Here is an 18,880-nt window from a genome sequence, read left to right as displayed (position 1 = left end):
TGCAAGTATCAGCAAGTATCATATTTTGTCCAAAGACAAAATAAAATACTGTATCGTGATTAAACTTGTGATTTACACCCCTAGCTATCAGGCATATTATTTAATTTTTTAAAAAGATGATCCTGGACATCAGAGTCAAACGTCCTCTTGGACTCAAGAATGAAGTGATTATAATTTAAAGGTCAGAGGTTAAGGCCATAAATCAGCGTCATCTGTCGGTGAGAAGGGAAAATATTTCGTCAGATACTGAATTGGTGACACTTATTTGAGTGTTGTACAGATCTGTGCTGCCGGGGAGAAGACGCGTGTTCGAGGTATTCAGGTTTTTACTGACATGGATGGAAACTGCAGGTGCGATGTGACTGGCTCGTGAGGCATACGGCAGGAGAACACACAGGAGAGCTGGGTTTTCGGGTTTAAATGTTCTGTTTGGCAAAGCATTGTTAATTAAAAGCGATTTGTTTTATGGACACGTGTTTCTCTGTTTACGCTGTTGCCTGCTACTCTGGACGCCGGGTTGTTTTCGAGGCGACTCTGGATGACGTATTGTTCTGATGTAGAGATTTCAGTTTGAATTTGGAAGCCAGTTAGCGTTGCTGGCTAACATTAGCATCATTAGTCTCTGACAAGAGTTAGCTAGTTAGCTAGAGTTAGCTGTCTCTCTGTTTTAAGCTTTTTGTTCCCCAGTTATTCAAAACACGACATGATTTAACCCTTAGGGCCCGGTTGAATATTCCGCACACGCTCTGTGCACAAAATGCGCTTTTCAAAATCAAGCTTTAAATAATAGTACTACATGCTAAGAAGATTTTTTTTTAAATTATAACAACCTACGATGTCAGTGTTTAACAGCAACATTGATTTTAGGGTTAACACAGGGAGTAAAGTACAGAGAGCTGAGATCAACAACTGTCTCTGTAGTCGTTGAAACTAAAGAGATGTTCCACAGATTTTGTCAGTACTGCACCAAACAAAGTCAAACTTCAGAGATTTATCTTCTGATTGAATTTTGATATCAGTTCAACTTCAGTCCTATTTTGTCCTTCTTTCTACTCTCTACTTTTACTCGCATGAATAAATAAGACGCAGACAGTCTGTCCCCTCCAGCACACCCAAATGTCAGGTCGCGTCCCCGCTGAGACGTCTCAACATCGTCGCTCTGACCTTCTGAACCCGAGTCATGCATTCCAACGTCTGCTTTCCAGCTCATGAGGTCGCTCGCTCGTGATGTTCGGCCCGTTCTGCAGCCGTGCGGACGGCGAGATGAGTATTTTGTAACGGCATTGTCGTGTCAGAGGTCAGGTGAAACTGAGACATTTTTTAAGGGCTGAGATTGTCCGTGAAAACCTACACCAACAAAACGGTTAACACGTCGTCTCCAATGAATCACGATGCTGCCGTTAATAGAAAAAGTTGCATCACGTTCAAGGCTCATCGTCTTGAGATTCTTGGAGTATTTTTTTTAAAATGCTTTTCACTTGGCTTTTATGTCTCACCAGCTTTAATAACGCCTTAAAAATGTGGGAAAAAAGTAGTGAAGCAAGCATGAATTTCTCTCATTTTCTTTCCATCCAGTCTGTGTGTATGCAGTATTGATTTTCTGTGTAGTAGTGAGAATTCTAAAATTAGTCTGTGAGTATAGCTTCGTTCTAGCTTCAAAGACAACCTGAGCACACTGCCCGGGTCCTCCCATTGTTCTGCTTCATCTCATCCTCTGCTGTTTTAACCCCTGAGGCCAGTGGGATATTCTCTATCCCAGTGCACCACCCTCCTCCTCCTCCTCCTCCTCCACCTCCACCTCCCAACCCCCTCAGCCTAAAGTGATCAGAAAGCATCCCCTCTCTGCCAGTGTGCAGCTAATCACTGATACCTTAAAATAGCATTCACATTGCATTTTGGTCGCAGCGATCTGGTTATTGAATGTTGTCGCTGATGGCAGCTGATTATCAGTCCTTGTGTCGCCGGCAGCACTCAGCCGCTCCCAGAGCCACGTTAGCAGCTTGTTATGACTGCTGTGTAAAGAGTTCTTATCTTTGTGTTGTAGCGGCTCTGCTGCGACACCGCTGACCTTCATTATCTGCGGATGCAGTCAGACCCAGACGTCAGCGTATAGCCCAGTTGGCAGCTCGCTCTGTTTACTTTTTCCACTTCCTATCTTCAAATCCTTTCGTTCTCACGTGCTTGGAAATAACATCCCATGCTTTTGTTGAGCTGTCGTCAAAAGCAAAATATAATGCAGCTTCACTAAAGGAGCCTCGGCTATGACAAAATGTTATCCAGTCTAAAGCAGCGCAGTGAGATACTAAACAGTAATCCAGAACGCTTCAGATGGAAGCTTTCTCTCCTAATATTTACAATCCTCTGATGCCGTCTCTCACATTTTCCCCTTGAGCATGGAGCTATATTGGGCCCAAACCCCACTCTACCATTGTAGCTTTGTTATTGTGCATTGTGCTGAAGTCAGTGGGTGCAACTCAATTCCCTAAAATCTTCCCTCCACAGAGATGTGAGAAAATCTGCAACTCTTTATAAATAAAATAATCTGGACGATCATCAGTTTCTTATGTTTGTGCAAATCATTCAGCGGATCTCACGTGACAAACACATGATGAAATATTAGTGTGTGCGCATTTCCCATTAAAAAGTAATGTTTTACAAGAATCCAACATGCATTCAAAATGTATTCTGTATCCACTGTGTACTGTGCACAGATGAGTTGAGCTAGTTTGTAAACTGACTTTAATACTCAGACACAATAAATGCACAAGATTTTTTATTTTTAACTTTTTCTTATTTAATTATTAATTATTTGCACCTATATTTATTGATATTTGTATGGAATATAATTATTTATAATCCAGGTTATGGTAAGAGGGTTTCACGGTTTGTAGAAAGAGATCGACAGCTTAAATAATTAAGAGAAATTAATTTAATATCTGAAGCATCGTGGTTGTGGAAAAAAGTAGAAAAAAACAAACAAAAAACAAGTTATCTTTTGTAAGATAATATCTTGTGCTAAAAAGTTACTTTATTGTTGGTGCAAGTTATTGTCTTGGACGCACAAGTTAGTTATCTTGTGGGCATAATTTATCTTTTGGGAACAGGTTGATTGTCTTGTGGGAACAATTGAATATCTTGTGCTTAAAAGATTAAAAAAAATGCCTTTTGGAAATCCACGGGCTTGATAAAAGACTAAACCTGTGGAATTTGTTTATTCCTGAACAGACTCTCCTCCTCTTCCTGACTCTAATATTATCCATCATTCAGATTAAAAGGAAAAATGAACTTTCTCCCTTTTTTCAGATCTCTTATATTAATTTTCTCAGAAACAAACAGGGAACAAACAAGGACACATTGTTTAGCAGACATGTTTACATATATGACAGAGCATATTTATTATGCATCTGGATGGAAAAAGTGAATAAATCATACACATTTTCTCACACATACAATGTGAAAACTGTATCTGACATGTATGTCCTACACAGCTGCATAAAATCGAAATATGACAAGTATAGAGTGAATGTAAAATAGAAGAGAGTAAAGGAAAAGGGACTGTATAATAGTAATAACGGGTCACACTGATGGCATAGACTGGATCAGTTTCCTTCCTGTGAGGATCAAGAGGTGAGGAATGATAAAATAAGGGAATTGGGATGTAACTGTAATATTTTACGCATTTTTGTTTCCTCCTCCTCACATTTCCAGGATGACAACTGGGGCGAGACCACCACGGCCGTCACTGGCACATCAGAGCACAGCCTCTCTCAAGAGGACATCGTCCGCATCACCAAGGACCTGGAGGACAGCGTGGGGCTGGACTGCCGCCGTTACTTCACGCTGACCCTGGCCGTGATCCTGGGTCTGCTGGTGTTCCTGACGCCGCTGGCCTTCCTGGTGCTTCCTCACCTCCTCTGGCCGGAGCGGCTGCAGAGCTGCGGCACGGCCTGCGAGGGCCTCTTCATCTCCGTGGCCTTCAAGCTGCTCATACTGCTGCTGGCCGTGTGGGCGCTCTTCTTCAGGCCGCCGCGGGCCGGCCTCCCGCGGGTCTTTGTATTCCGGGCGCTACTCGCCGTGCTGGTGCTGCTCTTTGTGGTCTCCTATTGGCTGTTTTACGGAGTCAGGATACTTGACTCACAGGTGAGTTAGAGATGTATAACATCTCGCACTGCTTATAAGCACATTTTGACTAAATATATACATGGAAATTCAAGTCCACACACACACACTCACAAACAGAATTAAATATTTCCAAAAGCAACTTCTCATATATTGCAGACACATTAATTTTAATGCCTTCAGGATTTCAAAACACAGATATTTGGTTTCTCTGTGTTTGCTGCGTGAGTCATAATTTAAAATCCCAGTTGGTCGCTCATTCAGAATGCATGCATGAAAACACAAAACACACACACACAGAAACAGGGGGTCTAGAAAGCTTGCAATCCTTTGGAATATATCTGAATATTAATATGCTCTACATCTTGTCTAACATGTGTACGATCTCCTTTTTTTAATCCCTGCAGGAGTATTTGATGCTTTGCACATGTTGACTGCATTTGCATGCACTATATATATATTTACTAAACTGTGCATATATTCCATTAAAAGGCACAAATGAACCCCTTATAACGTCATTGTGTACAGGATGAGAACTACCAGGGCATCGTGCAGTACGCCGTGTCGCTGGTGGACGCTCTGCTCTTCATCCACTACCTGGCCATCGTCCTGCTGGAGCTCCGGCAGCTTCAGCCGTGCTTCTCTGTGTGCGTCACACGCTCCACGGATGGCGAGATCAGGCATTACAACCTGGGACAGCTCAGGTAAGAAGCACACATTGACTTGTCCTAACTTATAGGTGTTTGATTTTGTGCCCTCATGGAAATATCTAAAGCAAACATGGCAGACTTATGAAGTGATTTTTGTCAATGGTTGTTTCCTGTTATAAGGATTTTTTTATTAACTTTTCAAAAGGGTCAGTAGTTTCTGAAAACAGTTGCAGATCAGGCAGGAAGTTTGTGCTCGGCTGGCTAAAATCGAGTTGCTATATGAGCAGCTTAAGGTCCTTGTCCTCGGACCGTCTGTCATTTTCTTCTCTTCTCATTTGGCCGGTATGACATCCTGTTACCCACATATCAACAATAAAAGTACGGCTGCCCCTTAAAAATCGGAGATGCGTATTATGAGTCGGAGAGTCGACTGAGATCGCTTCAAATCGAGCAGTCAGGGTTTTTTGTTTGTTTTTTTTGCTCGTCAGTGAGCTGTGTAGTGTACTTCTTGGGGCATTTTGGTCCTCAGATTTTTTGCTGTGGAGTGAGTGCTCTTGACGTTCATGCTACTCTTTGATACAAGCAGCCGTGTGCATGATGCAGCGGCACAGAGACTGTGCACGTTATCTCCTCTTCTGCTTCTGCTTTTATCAATTGTTGGCAAAAAATTGTTGTTGTGCATATCTGATCAACTGTTACCACTCTTAGCTTGTTTTCATGAATGCTGTCACACGGAACATCCTGCCAGACCCATGCAAACTAAAAACTTTACACGGAATAAAAACAAATCGTCAAATATTTTTATTAAATGGCCAAATCTGATTCGACTGCCATAATTCTCAGTTGGGAACAGCCCAAAATAAAAAGTACTTACACCTACACATTTTAATTGTATCGATTCACGCATTAAAGAATCTTTTTTGCCAAAATCACGACCAAAATGAATTCATTTTTTCCGCTCGTATTTGGGGCAGCAGGACAGTGCCATGGACACACACGCTGTAAATTAATTTGAATCGACCCCACAAACACAGTGTGGCTAATTGATTTATTTTGCAATTTAATCCTTAAAGACATGCAGGTGCATATTTGGTTGCAAGTATTACACATTTGGCCGTGCCTGATAAGTGGAGAGCAGTCTTTAACATTGTCAGACTAGCAGAGGCATTAATGGATGCTGTTAGCATTGAAAGCAAGAGAGCAGAATACACAGATGACCTCTGTGCACGGAGAGAGCGAAGATAGAAGGTGTAAGAGGAAGGGTGATAACAGGAGGTAAGGAGAGGTTGATGTGAGCGACCGGGGATACACGGGGAGAATGCGGGGGATGAGAGGGAGGGGAAAGAGGACGTGTGGGCGAGATGAAGGCAGAGGGAGCGGTAGAAACTGGGACACCTCATGTGAGAGAGGAAACGGGAAGTCACTGGTAACATCCTCGGAAATGGAACTGATAGAAGGAAGTGAAGAAAGTGAGGGATGAGCCTGAAGTAAAAGAGTGGCGATCAAGTAGAGAGGGAGATCGAATGTTAAAGTAGAGATGGAAGAAAACAAGGAGACAAGAAGGCGTGCGAACAAAGTGGCTGGTAGTGAGAGGAAATCATGCCAGGAGAAAAAAGGAGAGGGCGGGGAAGACTTCAGAGAGGAAACTCCTCAGAACAGAGCAGCAGACAGAGGGCGGAGTACAGAGGGAAGACCCAGGAGACTGAGGCAGGGAGAACGCTACAGGAGGCTGTGAGAGACAGAACAGAGGAGGAGGGATTAATAGTTAATGAGACGGTAGCGTTGGAGAATCCTAAAATGTATGTGGGAATGAAAGAAATGAAAGGTGTTTGTGTGTGCTGGAAAAAACAGCTCAGACTAGACCAACCAGGTTTTATGACCTGACAGTGTGTGAGGAAAAACAGGAAGATCCCATTTTTAGACAAACACAGCAGCTCTGTTGCTCCCTGGTATCAATACACGCAGCCTCCAGTCTCACATATTCTCCTGCTTACAGGCAGCTTATAAAACATGATGGATTTATGGATGAGCTCTTTATGACAGGATGGATGAAATTGGATCCTATGTCTCCTCTAACACTACGATCTGGATTTTTCTGTAGTTGTAGGAAAACTGTATCATACTTTATGCGCCCTTCCTTCACAACATTTAAGTGTCAGGATGAATGCAGTTGAAACCCGCCTGGACAAGTCTTTGTAATGAATTTTCCCATGATTGTTAATGTACAATAAAGTCAGTTAATCCCCTTTCCCATTGCACAAGAAATCCACCAACGCCTGCTTATAACTGGCTTTTTTATCTAAAGGCAAAGGTTACAGTCTGGAGTCAGCACCAAGTTTAAAAGAGAATAAGTAAGAGATATTAAAAACGAAGCAACCGCCGTAACATTTTCACTTCTAAACACGCTGCTTTCTGTTGTTTGTTCACCTGTTTTTCAGCCTGTCCATGACGCCAAACATGACACATCCGTAAAAAAATAACAAAATAACATACTTGTATACTGACAATGGGAAATGGCCTGTTTTTAGTGGTTTTTTTCATGTTAGAAAAACCTGCGTACACGTGCTCATTTTGGTGTAAGCATGTCATTAGACTCAACCAGTGAACTCAAAATGTAAAGCTGACACTGTTTTTATATTACCTCAAACTTTGCATGGCATTTCTGTCCTGCGGTTTCGGCTGACATATACAACAGTACAGGTGAATCTGTCATGCTGTGCTCGCACGACCAGTGAAGAAGCAACAGGGCAGTTACATTATTGCAGAGTCGCTGTTAAAGTGTTGCCCAAGCGCTCATTTACATCATTATGTCCACATGTGCTTGTGTGTGTTTGCCGCTTATAGCAAAGCACCTCCCCTGAATATCATCCAAAGTTTATATTCGGTCCAAAAAAACTAAATCTGTGTTTGATCAATGTCTGAACCCCAATTTATCATCACATTTGACATCTCCGTGTGCACCAAAATGCACAGAAAGGTTGCATAATATCAGCTATCTTTGCTCTATCAACATTTCTGTAGGTCCTTAAAACTTAAAATATCTTACATTCAATTTTATAGATAATAGACTTAAGAAGTCATTAAATCAGAGATGTCATGAAATTAGAAGGTTTCCAGGCCTGAAAATAGTATGGAAATCATTGAACGTTTTATGTGTGTGTGTGTGTGTGTGTGTTTGTGTGTATATGTATATATATTGTTTTAAATATCATTAATATTATTGTTTTAAATACTCTAAAATATGTGCCTAAAAATCCCCCAAAACATGTTTAACATTACATGAAATCACTTTCTTTGATTGTATAAGTTATATCTGGAGCTACACTGCATGACAGTTGAAACATCAAGTCATGAAAATGGGGTAAAATATTATGGGAAATTTATGGAAACACTTAGTGAAAATTTGTAGGAATCTGTAAAATAGTCTTTGTCTTGAATTGGTAAGGTCTTACTTGTCACAAACATTTCATTTAATATGAATTTTCTTTTAATATTTTTGTTAAAACGTGTCAAGTTCTTCTGTTGAAAAATCCCAGTTTCTTATGTTACAATCTTAAAGCTCACAATGAACCGAATCTTTAAACATACGCTTACATGTTGCCAAAATGTAGATTGTAATGTAGAACTCACTCTGTTAGCCATATTCCCACCTTCATACTTACCTGCAGTGCTTGAATAAGAAAAGTCAGAGTGTCTGATATGTTCACACCGTGTTAATAACACAGCACCAAACTTAGAAACAAGAACTTATGATCTGAGACTCACTGGAGGGCGACAGAAAGTTGAGGCCAGCTGAACTTTGATTCGTAGCACATCATGCCGCTTACGCAGTGACGTGTCGATGGATCTTTTTTTCAGATCGGTGACGATGCATTTTTCAGATAACCCAGTGCATTTAGTTTTTGAAGTAGCATGATTTTCTCAGCTAATTAAAATTAAAGTAGTGTAGTGACAAGGCTATTTATCAACCTTCATTTTAAAAATATAAAAATGTATAGCTGGTAAATCGGAGATAAATATTTTATACTAGAATACTAGTGTGTGTTGCGAGTTTTTGCAAGAGGCCATGCTGCATCATATTGTTGGAGTATTGTTAGCACTGATAAACAGTAAAACACACATCAAATATGCACTGCTAATACTGTAAAGCTGAACTTTAAACTCCTGAGAAGTGTATTGATATTCATATTGATTTTGCATTGGTAGAAACAGGTCAGACAAGTGTGTGTGTGTGTGTGCGTGTGTGTATTGGTCTGGTCAGTGTGTCCGCTGGCTGCCTTGGGGGTGTTGTCCTTTTTAAGCGGTGCCATTCATCGTGCTTGGCCGGCAGCAGGCCTGGCCTCGCTCTGTTGTCCGTCTGTGACTGTAAACACACAACTAATTAGTGCTCCCTGCAGACGGCAGCGCAGCATCTGGTCAGCTTGAAACACATGCATGAACACGCACAAACGTCGACACGTGTGTGTGTGTGTGTGTGTGCGCGCGCGCATGGGTAATTGCACTATATACATGCAAATGATTCATGCACATGTAGCCACAAACATGAACAATGCGCCACACAGAGAAACCCAGACACGAGCGTCTGTTTTCTCAGCCAATCTCTCATGTATCTCCTCCACTAACAGGCGGCGGCTGCTGCTCACATTCCTGTTTTTCTGGCATCCATCGTTTGCCTTATCATAATGGGGAGCCAGCCTGGGCCCCGGGGCCCTGAAGGCTTGTCTCTGTCTGCCTGGTCTTTGATGCCAATCTGAGGACCAGAGGAAGCCTTTCTTGTCCCCTTGTCAGAGCAGACGTGTTGAATATGAACGCATTCCTTCCAGTCAGAGAGGGTGGGGGTTAAACACAGCGACTGCTGCAGACTTCCCAGTTTACATTCCCTGACTGGTCAGTCCTGAACAGCAACTTCAGAGAAGGCAGTGGTCAGCTACCTTCATCTGAAGGGCAGCTGGGTTAATAAGCATTCAGCAGTTGTTTTTTTAATGCCCACCTAAGATGCTGCTTCATGTACTGTACTGAGTGTTAAAGGAGCAGTTTGCATTGCAGCAGTTCTTGCATGGAACGTGAAACTTTTGTTGCGGTTTGGCTTTTCTTTCACACCACAACAGCATTTTTGGAGGCCTGAAAACACAAGCTTTTGAAACCAGGTTCCAGATTGTAACGTTTTTGTAAACGACTGGCCAGGCACGCAGACGGTTGTCTTTGCAGATTCATGTACGTACACGAGGATCATATTAGATAAGTAAATGTTGACAAAAGTTCTCCTTTGGGGAACATGATTTACTGTTGAAAGGTATAAAATCGAAATATATAGCAATACACATTATCACAATACAATACAATGATATTGGTTATGTGACTAAAGTATTAGGATAATATCATATTGTGGTGATTTCAGCCCTACTGTCATCTATGCCACTTTATTTATAGTACTTTAGTTATGATATATTTTAGTCTCATATTTGAACTTGGTATAATATATTTCTCAGACTCTCTGCTTTTACTGGCATGATTTCATGTTTTTTTTCTTTTATAGATATATAATAAGCATTGTTGGAGGGGAGATATAAGATATTTGATAAGAATAAAGACCTTAAAGGGATAGTTCAACCAAAAATGACAATTCTGTCTGTTCACCCTCATGCTGATAGATAGTTGGGTGAAGTTTTATAATCCACAATGAACACAGCAGAGTCCAAGGATGAGTTTCATATGTTGATATAAACGGCTCATTCTGGGGTATCTAAAGCACAGTGACTCTTAGTTTCAGGTTATTATACACTAATGAGAACATAATTATGAGTATTGTATTTCTCTATATTCCTGTTTCTAAATCCAACACACTGGAGCCCTAACTTGAACCCGACTTGCTCGATATTCCAGTGGAGCAGCTTGGTTTTAATGGTTCTGTCTCGTGTTTGCTCAGCGTTAACAATTGATGGAAGTTGGGAAGCAGCAGGAGCTCTGACTCAGCATTTATCTAAGTGGCCACTAAACAATGTCTGTCTGAATGCTTAATGGAAAAAAGGGTTTGAGTTATCTATGAGAGCTGCTATCAGTCTCCCTGCTGCCCCTTCGGCGGAAATGAGCGCAGCCTCCGGCCCTGCTAAATACTCCGTCCGTCTCTGATGAGTCTGTTTTCATAGCGGTCTGCTTCATGAGTGACGCACTGTTCTCTGAAACCACTCAAGCTGGTTTACTTCTGCCACATTTAATACAACAATAAACACATAACTATTAAAGTTCTGCAATATGCTTGTTGTTTCTTATGGTAATGACAACAATTTTTTTTTTCAACAATTTTGAGAGAAACCTGTTGTCTGGTCAGTGTGTCCTGGAAATGGAATCGTGACTAACTGAGAATGTCCCTTAACTCTTAAGAAATTTTAAAGAAATAGCAGCCTTTTTGTCGACATTACACCTTCGTTTTCCATTTTCCCCCTTTCAGTTTGTCATTTTCTGAAGATGAAATGAAAATCTATAAGTGGACATAAACAGACAGCACCTCTCCTCTTTTCACAAGTCGTTTATTTTTGGCTTGCAGACCAATGGAAACATCTGTCTTGTAACGCTGTTATCCTGCCATGATGTTACTGTCAGCTCTTGTACATGTGACTGTCACCAGATGGCAAAGCAGTAAGGATGAGTGACATTTTAATGCTGACTCGATGCCTGAGGGCTTTCTGACTGTCATATAAAAAAATGACCCGTCACTTAATGTACGGTTTGTTCTGAGGAAGGAATTGAAGTCACGAGAGGTCAGAAAGTATCTGAAAGAGCTTTCATCAGTGGCTCCGAGGTCACGCTGCGATCCTCCTTTGGGATAATAGGAAGCGCATGCTAAAGGCTAGCATGCGCTGCTGTGCGTGTATATTGAGTTAGCTCTCCACGTGGCCTGAAGAATGACACAGGACACAGTGACGGCTCAAATCCGTCCACACGCAGAATCAACAGGGCCCAGTGTTAAGCAGCAAAGTCGTGTTTTGCGTCAGTTAACAGCTGTCAACATCTGCTGTCATCCTGTCAGCCAAATGCAGGTCATATAGGAACTGAGCTCTCGTGGTGTCACAGCAAGTAAACGGAAAGCTAAAACCTCTGAGCGCGTAGAACTGAGCAAGAGTGTGTTATTTGCTTTTGAATTAGTAAGAAGAAGAATGTGTTATTCATCTTTAGAAAATAAAGTCTCTCATTATCGTCTAATGCAGCTCACTTCCAGGAAAACAGAGGCAGTACATTTACAAAAAGAGCCAATGATTTATGTCACATAACATGCAAAAACACCCCTCTGTGTACAAGTGGTTTAATGGTGCTGTGTTATGAAGGACAAGACCTGGCATGCTCTCTGATCCACAGTGTGAGGGATCAGGATGTGGGCTATAGCTGCCGCTCACGAGCACACATCAGTCCCAGACTGCTTCGACTTATTTCTTCTCTCGTCGACTTTCTCCTGTCAACTCAAATGTCACGTCCTCTCATTCAGTGTGGACAGGATATGTTCTGTATTCAAAGTAAAATGTCTCACGGATAGACCGTTTAATTCAGTCACAACTTCCGTAAAACAGATCCAGACGTCTAAGCCCTTTGTAAAATGTACATGATAGTTTTGATGAAATTTATTCAACCTCATGCTGTTAATTTTAAAATCGACAAAGTCTGAGCATTTTAGTCTTTGTCAAAGAAAACTATTTTAGTGTAATTTGAGTTGGGGAAAAAAAAAAAACTGTTGACATTGTATTCTTATTTAGTCATGTGGTTATATTGAACATTTAAGTCAGTTCAGTCAAGACAAGGATTTTACCATTTAAGTCAAACTTATTTCAGATTGGCTTATCTTATTATTATCTGATGAAAAAGAAATAATGCAGCTTTGAAGAAAGTGTCTGGTTTTGTGGTTTGATGGTATCAGTTTAAAGGATACATCCAGACATGAAACATGTTCTGATTTGCATAATTACTTTGAACAAAGAGGATTCAACAGCTGGCCTGGAGCCCAAGAGTCTCTTTAACGCAGACCCGGTCCCTGATGGTGTCGCTGTGAACTTTACGTTAACTTGCGCGCTGTTCTGGAGTCCTGATGTGGCGCGCGCAGAACAAAATAGAGATTTTAGTGAAGTTTTTATTTTTTAAGATTACATTTTAGTCTTTGCGATCATCTCCTACATGTATATATATCTATGTTAGACAGACAGATGTTTTTGTGATGGCGAACATATAAGGTCAAAGTTTTTCGTGAACAGAATTAACATCAGTGACAAGGAAATGTAGAAATCAGGTTTTTCTGTTTACAGTCAGAAGCAATGGAAGAAAATTCCTCCTCCGTCTTTCTTCCCTCCCCGATCTCCATGTGATGAGTCTTATTAAATGAACACCGTGTGCCTCTACCTGACCTTTCGTTTTCCTGTCCCCACTGTGGTATTTTTTCTGTCTTTCTTTTTCTGTTTCACAGAGACATTTTCTTTTGGCGGTGTGAAAAGTGTTCTGCCGTGATGTTATTTCTGTGTTTGCGGTATCAAAGCATAAAGGGAATTTCCCACTAAGACATTAATTGAAGTATTTAAGTACCACTGTCAGATCTTCCAGTTCCTCGGAGGCCAGTTCTTGTTTCACGTCTCTCTGTCTCTCCCCCTCAGTGTCCCCTTCTGTCCATTCTCCCGTCTCTCTACAGATTTAGTGCCTGTTTTCTTTCATCTTTCCACATTTTATGTTGGAATTGATATGTAGGATTTGTTTAATTTTTTTAACACATATTTTTTTTGATTTGAAGCTCCCATATCTTATGGAAGATATGACTCTTTTGATTGTGTATGCAAGCCTTCGGCAAACCGTAGATTCAGCGATGGACAACGAGCACTTTTCCAATGTCATTATTGCACATTTTCTACCGAAATGTTTCTTTTCTCCTTTCTGCCCACGTCCTGGCTGACAATCACCAGACGATACTTTCTTCAAGAAAATACGAGGAGGGATTTTTTCAGGTGTAGCAAGTTTTCAAAGAAAGCCAAAAAGGTGTTTTGGCTAATACTCCGTTCTGTTTTACCCTCACCTATCCTCCCTGCTGTTTTTCAGTTAGTGTTACAAGATAAAAACATCCAGCGGCTAATCGTAATGTGTCTCACGTTCTTCTCTACCTGAATATTAACTTTAACATTTCCCTCGGCTAAACCTCGTCTTTTCACTCTCCTCTCCAGCATCCAGCGGGCAGCTCTGGCCATCTTAGAGCACTACTACTGTGACTTTCCAGTCCATAACCCCGCGCTGCTCTCCGCCTCCAAGTCTCGCGCAGCCAAGCACCTGGCCGGCCTCAAGGTCTACAACGTGGATGGTGAGTTCCCAGCAGCCCCTGCTGAGGGTGAGTGGGAAGCTCTTTGAACTTGGTTTTTCTGTGTCCTGGTGCAGTGGAGTCTCTAAAGTTAATGCTAGTGTTTCTTTTTTAACCTAATAATGTTGTCTTCATTGATTAAGATTATTGTAGTTCTGCAGCTAACAGTTATTTCCATTATTGACTAATCTTTTTAGATTTTTCAGATTGTTTTTAACATTGGCACTTTCAGGCAGCCGTTCATTAAAACTCACATTAACACTTTACACCAAACGTCCACCCTGCTGTAAGCCGTTTGTACGTTTCTGAAGCCCTGACAGAGACCTTTGAAAATGCTGCTCACCCCGTTTTAGCTTTAAAACTTTCGGGTCCTGTTTCAGTTTGGACAGTCAGAGACAGACACTTGGGTGTCAAAACAGTCAAAACAAAGCGACGGCTACATACCTTTGTTGGTTTTAACCTTCTCGTTTAGGTAACGTTACCCCTTTCCGTCGCCTGGGCTTCTTCTTGCGATTAATATTGCCCTCAGTTCCACTCTGATATGTCGCCTTGTTTGCTTTGGAGCAACTTTCGGTAAATGTATCACCTCTTCTTTGGTCCAAGCGAAGAAAACTTTTACTTTTCTCTCTCTGTAGTATTTTCCAAAACTAAGCAACCAGCAGCAGAGAAGACAATCTGCTTCCTGTTCACACCAGCGTTACCCATTATACAGAAAGTCATGTGATGTGCGTTTTTGGGTCTGTTAGTTTGGACAAAGATCATTTCTGAAACTATACAAAAAAAAACTCCTGTGTACTGACATTCGTGCGGATGCGCCTCACATTTCCAAAACCTGAACTACAATTTTTTTGGCATTTACAGCAACTTGAATTAGCTCATTTTTCTCCCTTAAAACTTATCATAATTCAACATTTCTGTGATAGATCACCCATCTGAAGCACATTTCAAGTCTCTGCAGGTTGACGTCCGTACTGTGCTGGAATGCGCTCAAACAAACGGCTGCCTGGGAGGAAGGAAATAGATCTCCATATCATGATTGGAAAATTGTCGACAGTAATGCAAAGCATACATGATTTGTAGTTAACGGGCTACAACATTCAAAAATGCAAGTGTGGTTATTTGATATGTGCCTCAAGACACCTTCTGGTACTCTCTCCTCTCCTGTGCTAACCCTGTAAGAAGCCTTTAGAGCTAAACTGAAAGCCTACTTTTTGGACAGTAAGTAAACGCAGCGCTGCTGCTCACTAAAGCACCCCCACACACTGCTGGTGTTCACTTTATAAAAGCTATCCTTAAATCTCTCTGCATGTTGGAAGTCCTTGAAGCTAAGCCTCCTTTCACGCAGAAGTACTGTCACTGAGTGAAACCCACTGGCTGACACTGCGGATCCACTCCTCTTCACTCTTTGCATGCCACAGGTTGATGAAATAAGTTCAAAGTCGCCTTTACAACAGCCGGCAGAATGTAACACAAACCCTCTATATTAAATTATTGCTCTCCCTTAAGTGTGCTAAAGCTTCACTTAAGTGCACTAACTTGACTCCCACTTCGTTTTTTTTCTATTTTTTCATTTGCCATTTGTCTCCCTCTTTTCCTCTACCTCCTCTTAAATGTTAGTGGGAGACGGTCGCGGAGATGGCTGATAAATCAATAGCTATTACGCTGCTGGTCTTGTCATCTCTCTGGTGTCTCATCCTCCTTCATTTTCATCCTTCAGCAGCTCCTCTGAGACCTCTCCCTCCCTCCCTCTTCCTCTCCCTCGCTCTTGTCTGGAGCTTTTACTCACCACTCCTTCTTTCTTTCTTTCTGCAGCCGCACAGACATTTTAATAAATAAGCCGAACTCAGGGACAGACAATAATCATTCCTTGATTAAAAAGTGGTGAAGCCCCGAGCGCAAAGCAGCCGTAACACTCAATTACTCTGTATTCAAATGGATTCAGGTGATGTTATGATGTCTGACAAGCTATTCGGTCTCCACACTGTTTTCTCAGCTCCAGAGAAATGAATTCCAGCAGATTAAAACGTGTTTCTGCAAAGATTTCTTCTCAAATATGGAAGATTTAAAGTGCCTACATAAAAAGAAATCAACATTTTGTTATAAGTTTTCTCTCACAACCAAAACATGTTAATTTTTTCAACTTTTTGACTTTAGTAACTAAATTAAAACTTTGTCCATTTCACAGAAACATCAAATAAAACACGTTGATTTTTAAAATGTATTAAGTTGTGACTCAGATAACGCATGTATGTGGTCAGAGGTGTGTAGTTATTAGTTGCCTTTACTCCATTACGTGTACACAAGTTCTTTGTTACAGTAAATAGTACTTGATAGTTTTAATGCTGCAGAAATTTCACTCCTATCTGATTTTGTGATTTATTTGCCGAATAATATTGTAATGCAGGAGAAAACAAGCAAAGTGTAGTACGAGGGTGATCTTCACATGGAAATGTAGTGATCACACTCGAGACAGACTGGGAATGTTAATCTGGTCTATTTGTAGATTATCTCGATGTATATGTTATATGTAGTATATTATTTAGGTGTATGAGATTATGTAGGAGATCATTTTGGTGTGTATGTAGGAGAATATCTAGCTGTATATGTAGATTATCTTGGTGTATATGTACGAGATTATCTATGTTATATGTAGTCGACTAATAAAGTACGTAGAAGATTATTTGGGTGTGTATGTAGTCGATAATGACGATATGTAGGAGATTATCTAGGTGCACATGTAAATTTACCATAAATACAGGCGTGCATTCAGTTTTTGCTGGATTAAAGTTTTTGGCTTCCCAGCCTCTGATTATATTTGATTTTATTACTTTTTATTGACGCATTTTAAATCCTCCATTCAAGAAAGTGGTCAAACAAATGCGCTCCTGACCTGCTCCTGACATTCAACACAAGGCTCTCAGCATATCGCTCGCCCATAAATCCCATCTAAGTGCGGTAATACCGAGGGCAGCGTGTGCTGAAAACTCCCTCTTCTCTGTCCATGAATTATTCTGTTCGTGCACGATCCCCGCTCCGCATTAATAATTCACCAGCTCTGCCTTCTTTTAACCTGCATTAACATCAGGCGGGGTTCATCAGCAGCCTCCCACCCTAATCCCAAAAATGTAAACTTTTGAAGTTGCCGGAGACACTTCTTTAATTGGACGCGCCGTGCCTCCTGAAGGCACCGAGTGGCAGAGCAAAGGGAATGTTTGATTATCAGTAGCCACGTGTGGCTGAGCAGTGCGTGTTTAAGAGTTTCCAATGATCACAGCACATGGAACAATTAAAAATTACGACTTTGTGTGGCTGCTCACGTCAGCTCCTGGGGTCTCAGCATTGGTGGTGATAAAAGGCAACGGGCCGTGCTTTATGTGCGTCAATAATCTCTCCCTCCTCTCTAAAATCACCTTACACTTTATGTCATCACCGGGGATTTCTTTGTTCCTTTATTTTCATCTCTAAGGCTTTACCTGCGAGATTGTGAGATTCAGACACACATGCACACGCACACGTACAGTAACCTTATCTGTCTTATGTCTTTGTTATGACAGGTCCAGGTAACAATGCAGCAGCAGGACTGGCCCACTCCCAGTCCAGAGCCATGATCGCAGCCGCCGCCCGCCGCAGAGACACCAGCCACAACGACCTGTACTACGAGGAGGCGGAGCACGAGAGGCGTGTTCGCAAGCGCAAAGCACGGTAATCCATGCAATAGCTCACGTATGGAGAAATATAAGTTACGTGTAATATTAATACATTATATAGTGGCTTACATCCCAACAAACAAACAACAGTGACAGTGACCATAAGAAGTCCGGCTCTTACCCTTTATCCACCAACACGACACGGGCTTCATGCACCTAATTTTTGGAGCATTTCAACCCAAAAAACAAAGTTCAGGACCAGGAAAGTTGGTTCTCAGTTGGAACCACAAAATAGCAGGTTTTCCTCGATCTGAAGCGCAAACTGTGAGGACATCAGTGACATATTCTACAGGTTGAAAAGAGAGGTTGAGGTATTGCTTAAAATGCTTCTCTGCATCTCTTTTTTATCATTCAGAGTCGGCCCATGCTTTTTTTTTTTGTGTAAAAACTACGATCTGTAACACCAGAGCAAAAACGTGTAGGTAATCAATACAATTAGCATCATGCTAATACTATTTACTACCATTGTGCATTCTGAAACACCCTCCGTTTATGACGCATCCTTAATTACAGTGGTTCTACTCAAAGCTAGTGAGAACATTGTTATTTATTACTGCAATTGTCACTTTTGTTATTGTTATCATTATCATTGTCATCATAATTACCTAATTTTCTAAAAAAAATAAAAAATCCATTAATGTGAAATGATGTGTGGTTTCAGCGGAGAAAACTTTGGGCAAGATTGTAGATATGATTGTACAAGATGCTGAAACCGGATTAAAAACTAAGTTCAAGAAAGAAAAAAGAACACAGTCTGGTTATCTAGATGGCAATACAGTTCAGAGAGTCCTGAAAGGAACCAGTTCAAGATCCAGAGCTGTTTTCTGTGTTCCCCCCAGACTGGTGGTGGCAGTAGAGGAGGCGTTCACACATATCAAGCGCATGCAGGAGGAAGAGCAGAAGAAAGCTCCAGGTGACGTGATGGACCCGCGAGAGGCAGCACAAGCCATCTTCCCCTCCATGGCTCGCGCCCTGCAGAAGTACCTGAGGACCACCAAGCAGCAGCACTGCCACAGCATGGAGAGCATCCAGCAGCACCTGGCCTTCTGCATCACCAACAACATGACGCCAAAGGTCATTTTCAA

General features: G+C 41.4%; 1 protein-coding gene across 2 annotated transcripts in view; it reads left to right on the top strand.

The window, feature by feature from the left end:
- LOC121962831 (vang-like protein 1) overlaps positions 1 to 18,880 on the top strand; it is a 63,699-nt gene that overhangs the window by 44,422 nt on the left and 397 nt on the right. Inside the window, exons 4-8 of one of the 2 annotated variants that reach the window (XM_042513142.1) lie at positions 3,709 to 4,140; positions 4,648 to 4,823; positions 13,958 to 14,091; positions 17,643 to 17,790; positions 18,635 to 18,869. In XM_042513142.1, coding sequence (XP_042369076.1) covers positions 3,709 to 4,140; positions 4,648 to 4,823; positions 13,958 to 14,091; positions 17,643 to 17,790; positions 18,635 to 18,869 — 1,125 coding nt within the window. Of the gene's footprint in view, positions 1 to 3,708; positions 4,141 to 4,647; positions 4,824 to 13,957; positions 14,119 to 17,642; positions 17,791 to 18,634; positions 18,870 to 18,880 lie in introns of both variants that reach the window. The other variant, XM_042513141.1, reaches the window with a different exon arrangement.

This window comes from Plectropomus leopardus, chromosome 24 (genome assembly GCF_008729295.1).
Source record: "Plectropomus leopardus isolate mb chromosome 24, YSFRI_Pleo_2.0, whole genome shotgun sequence".
Lineage (NCBI taxonomy): Eukaryota > Metazoa > Chordata > Actinopteri > Perciformes > Serranidae > Plectropomus > Plectropomus leopardus.
This window is presented reverse-complemented; position numbering and strand designations above follow the sequence as displayed.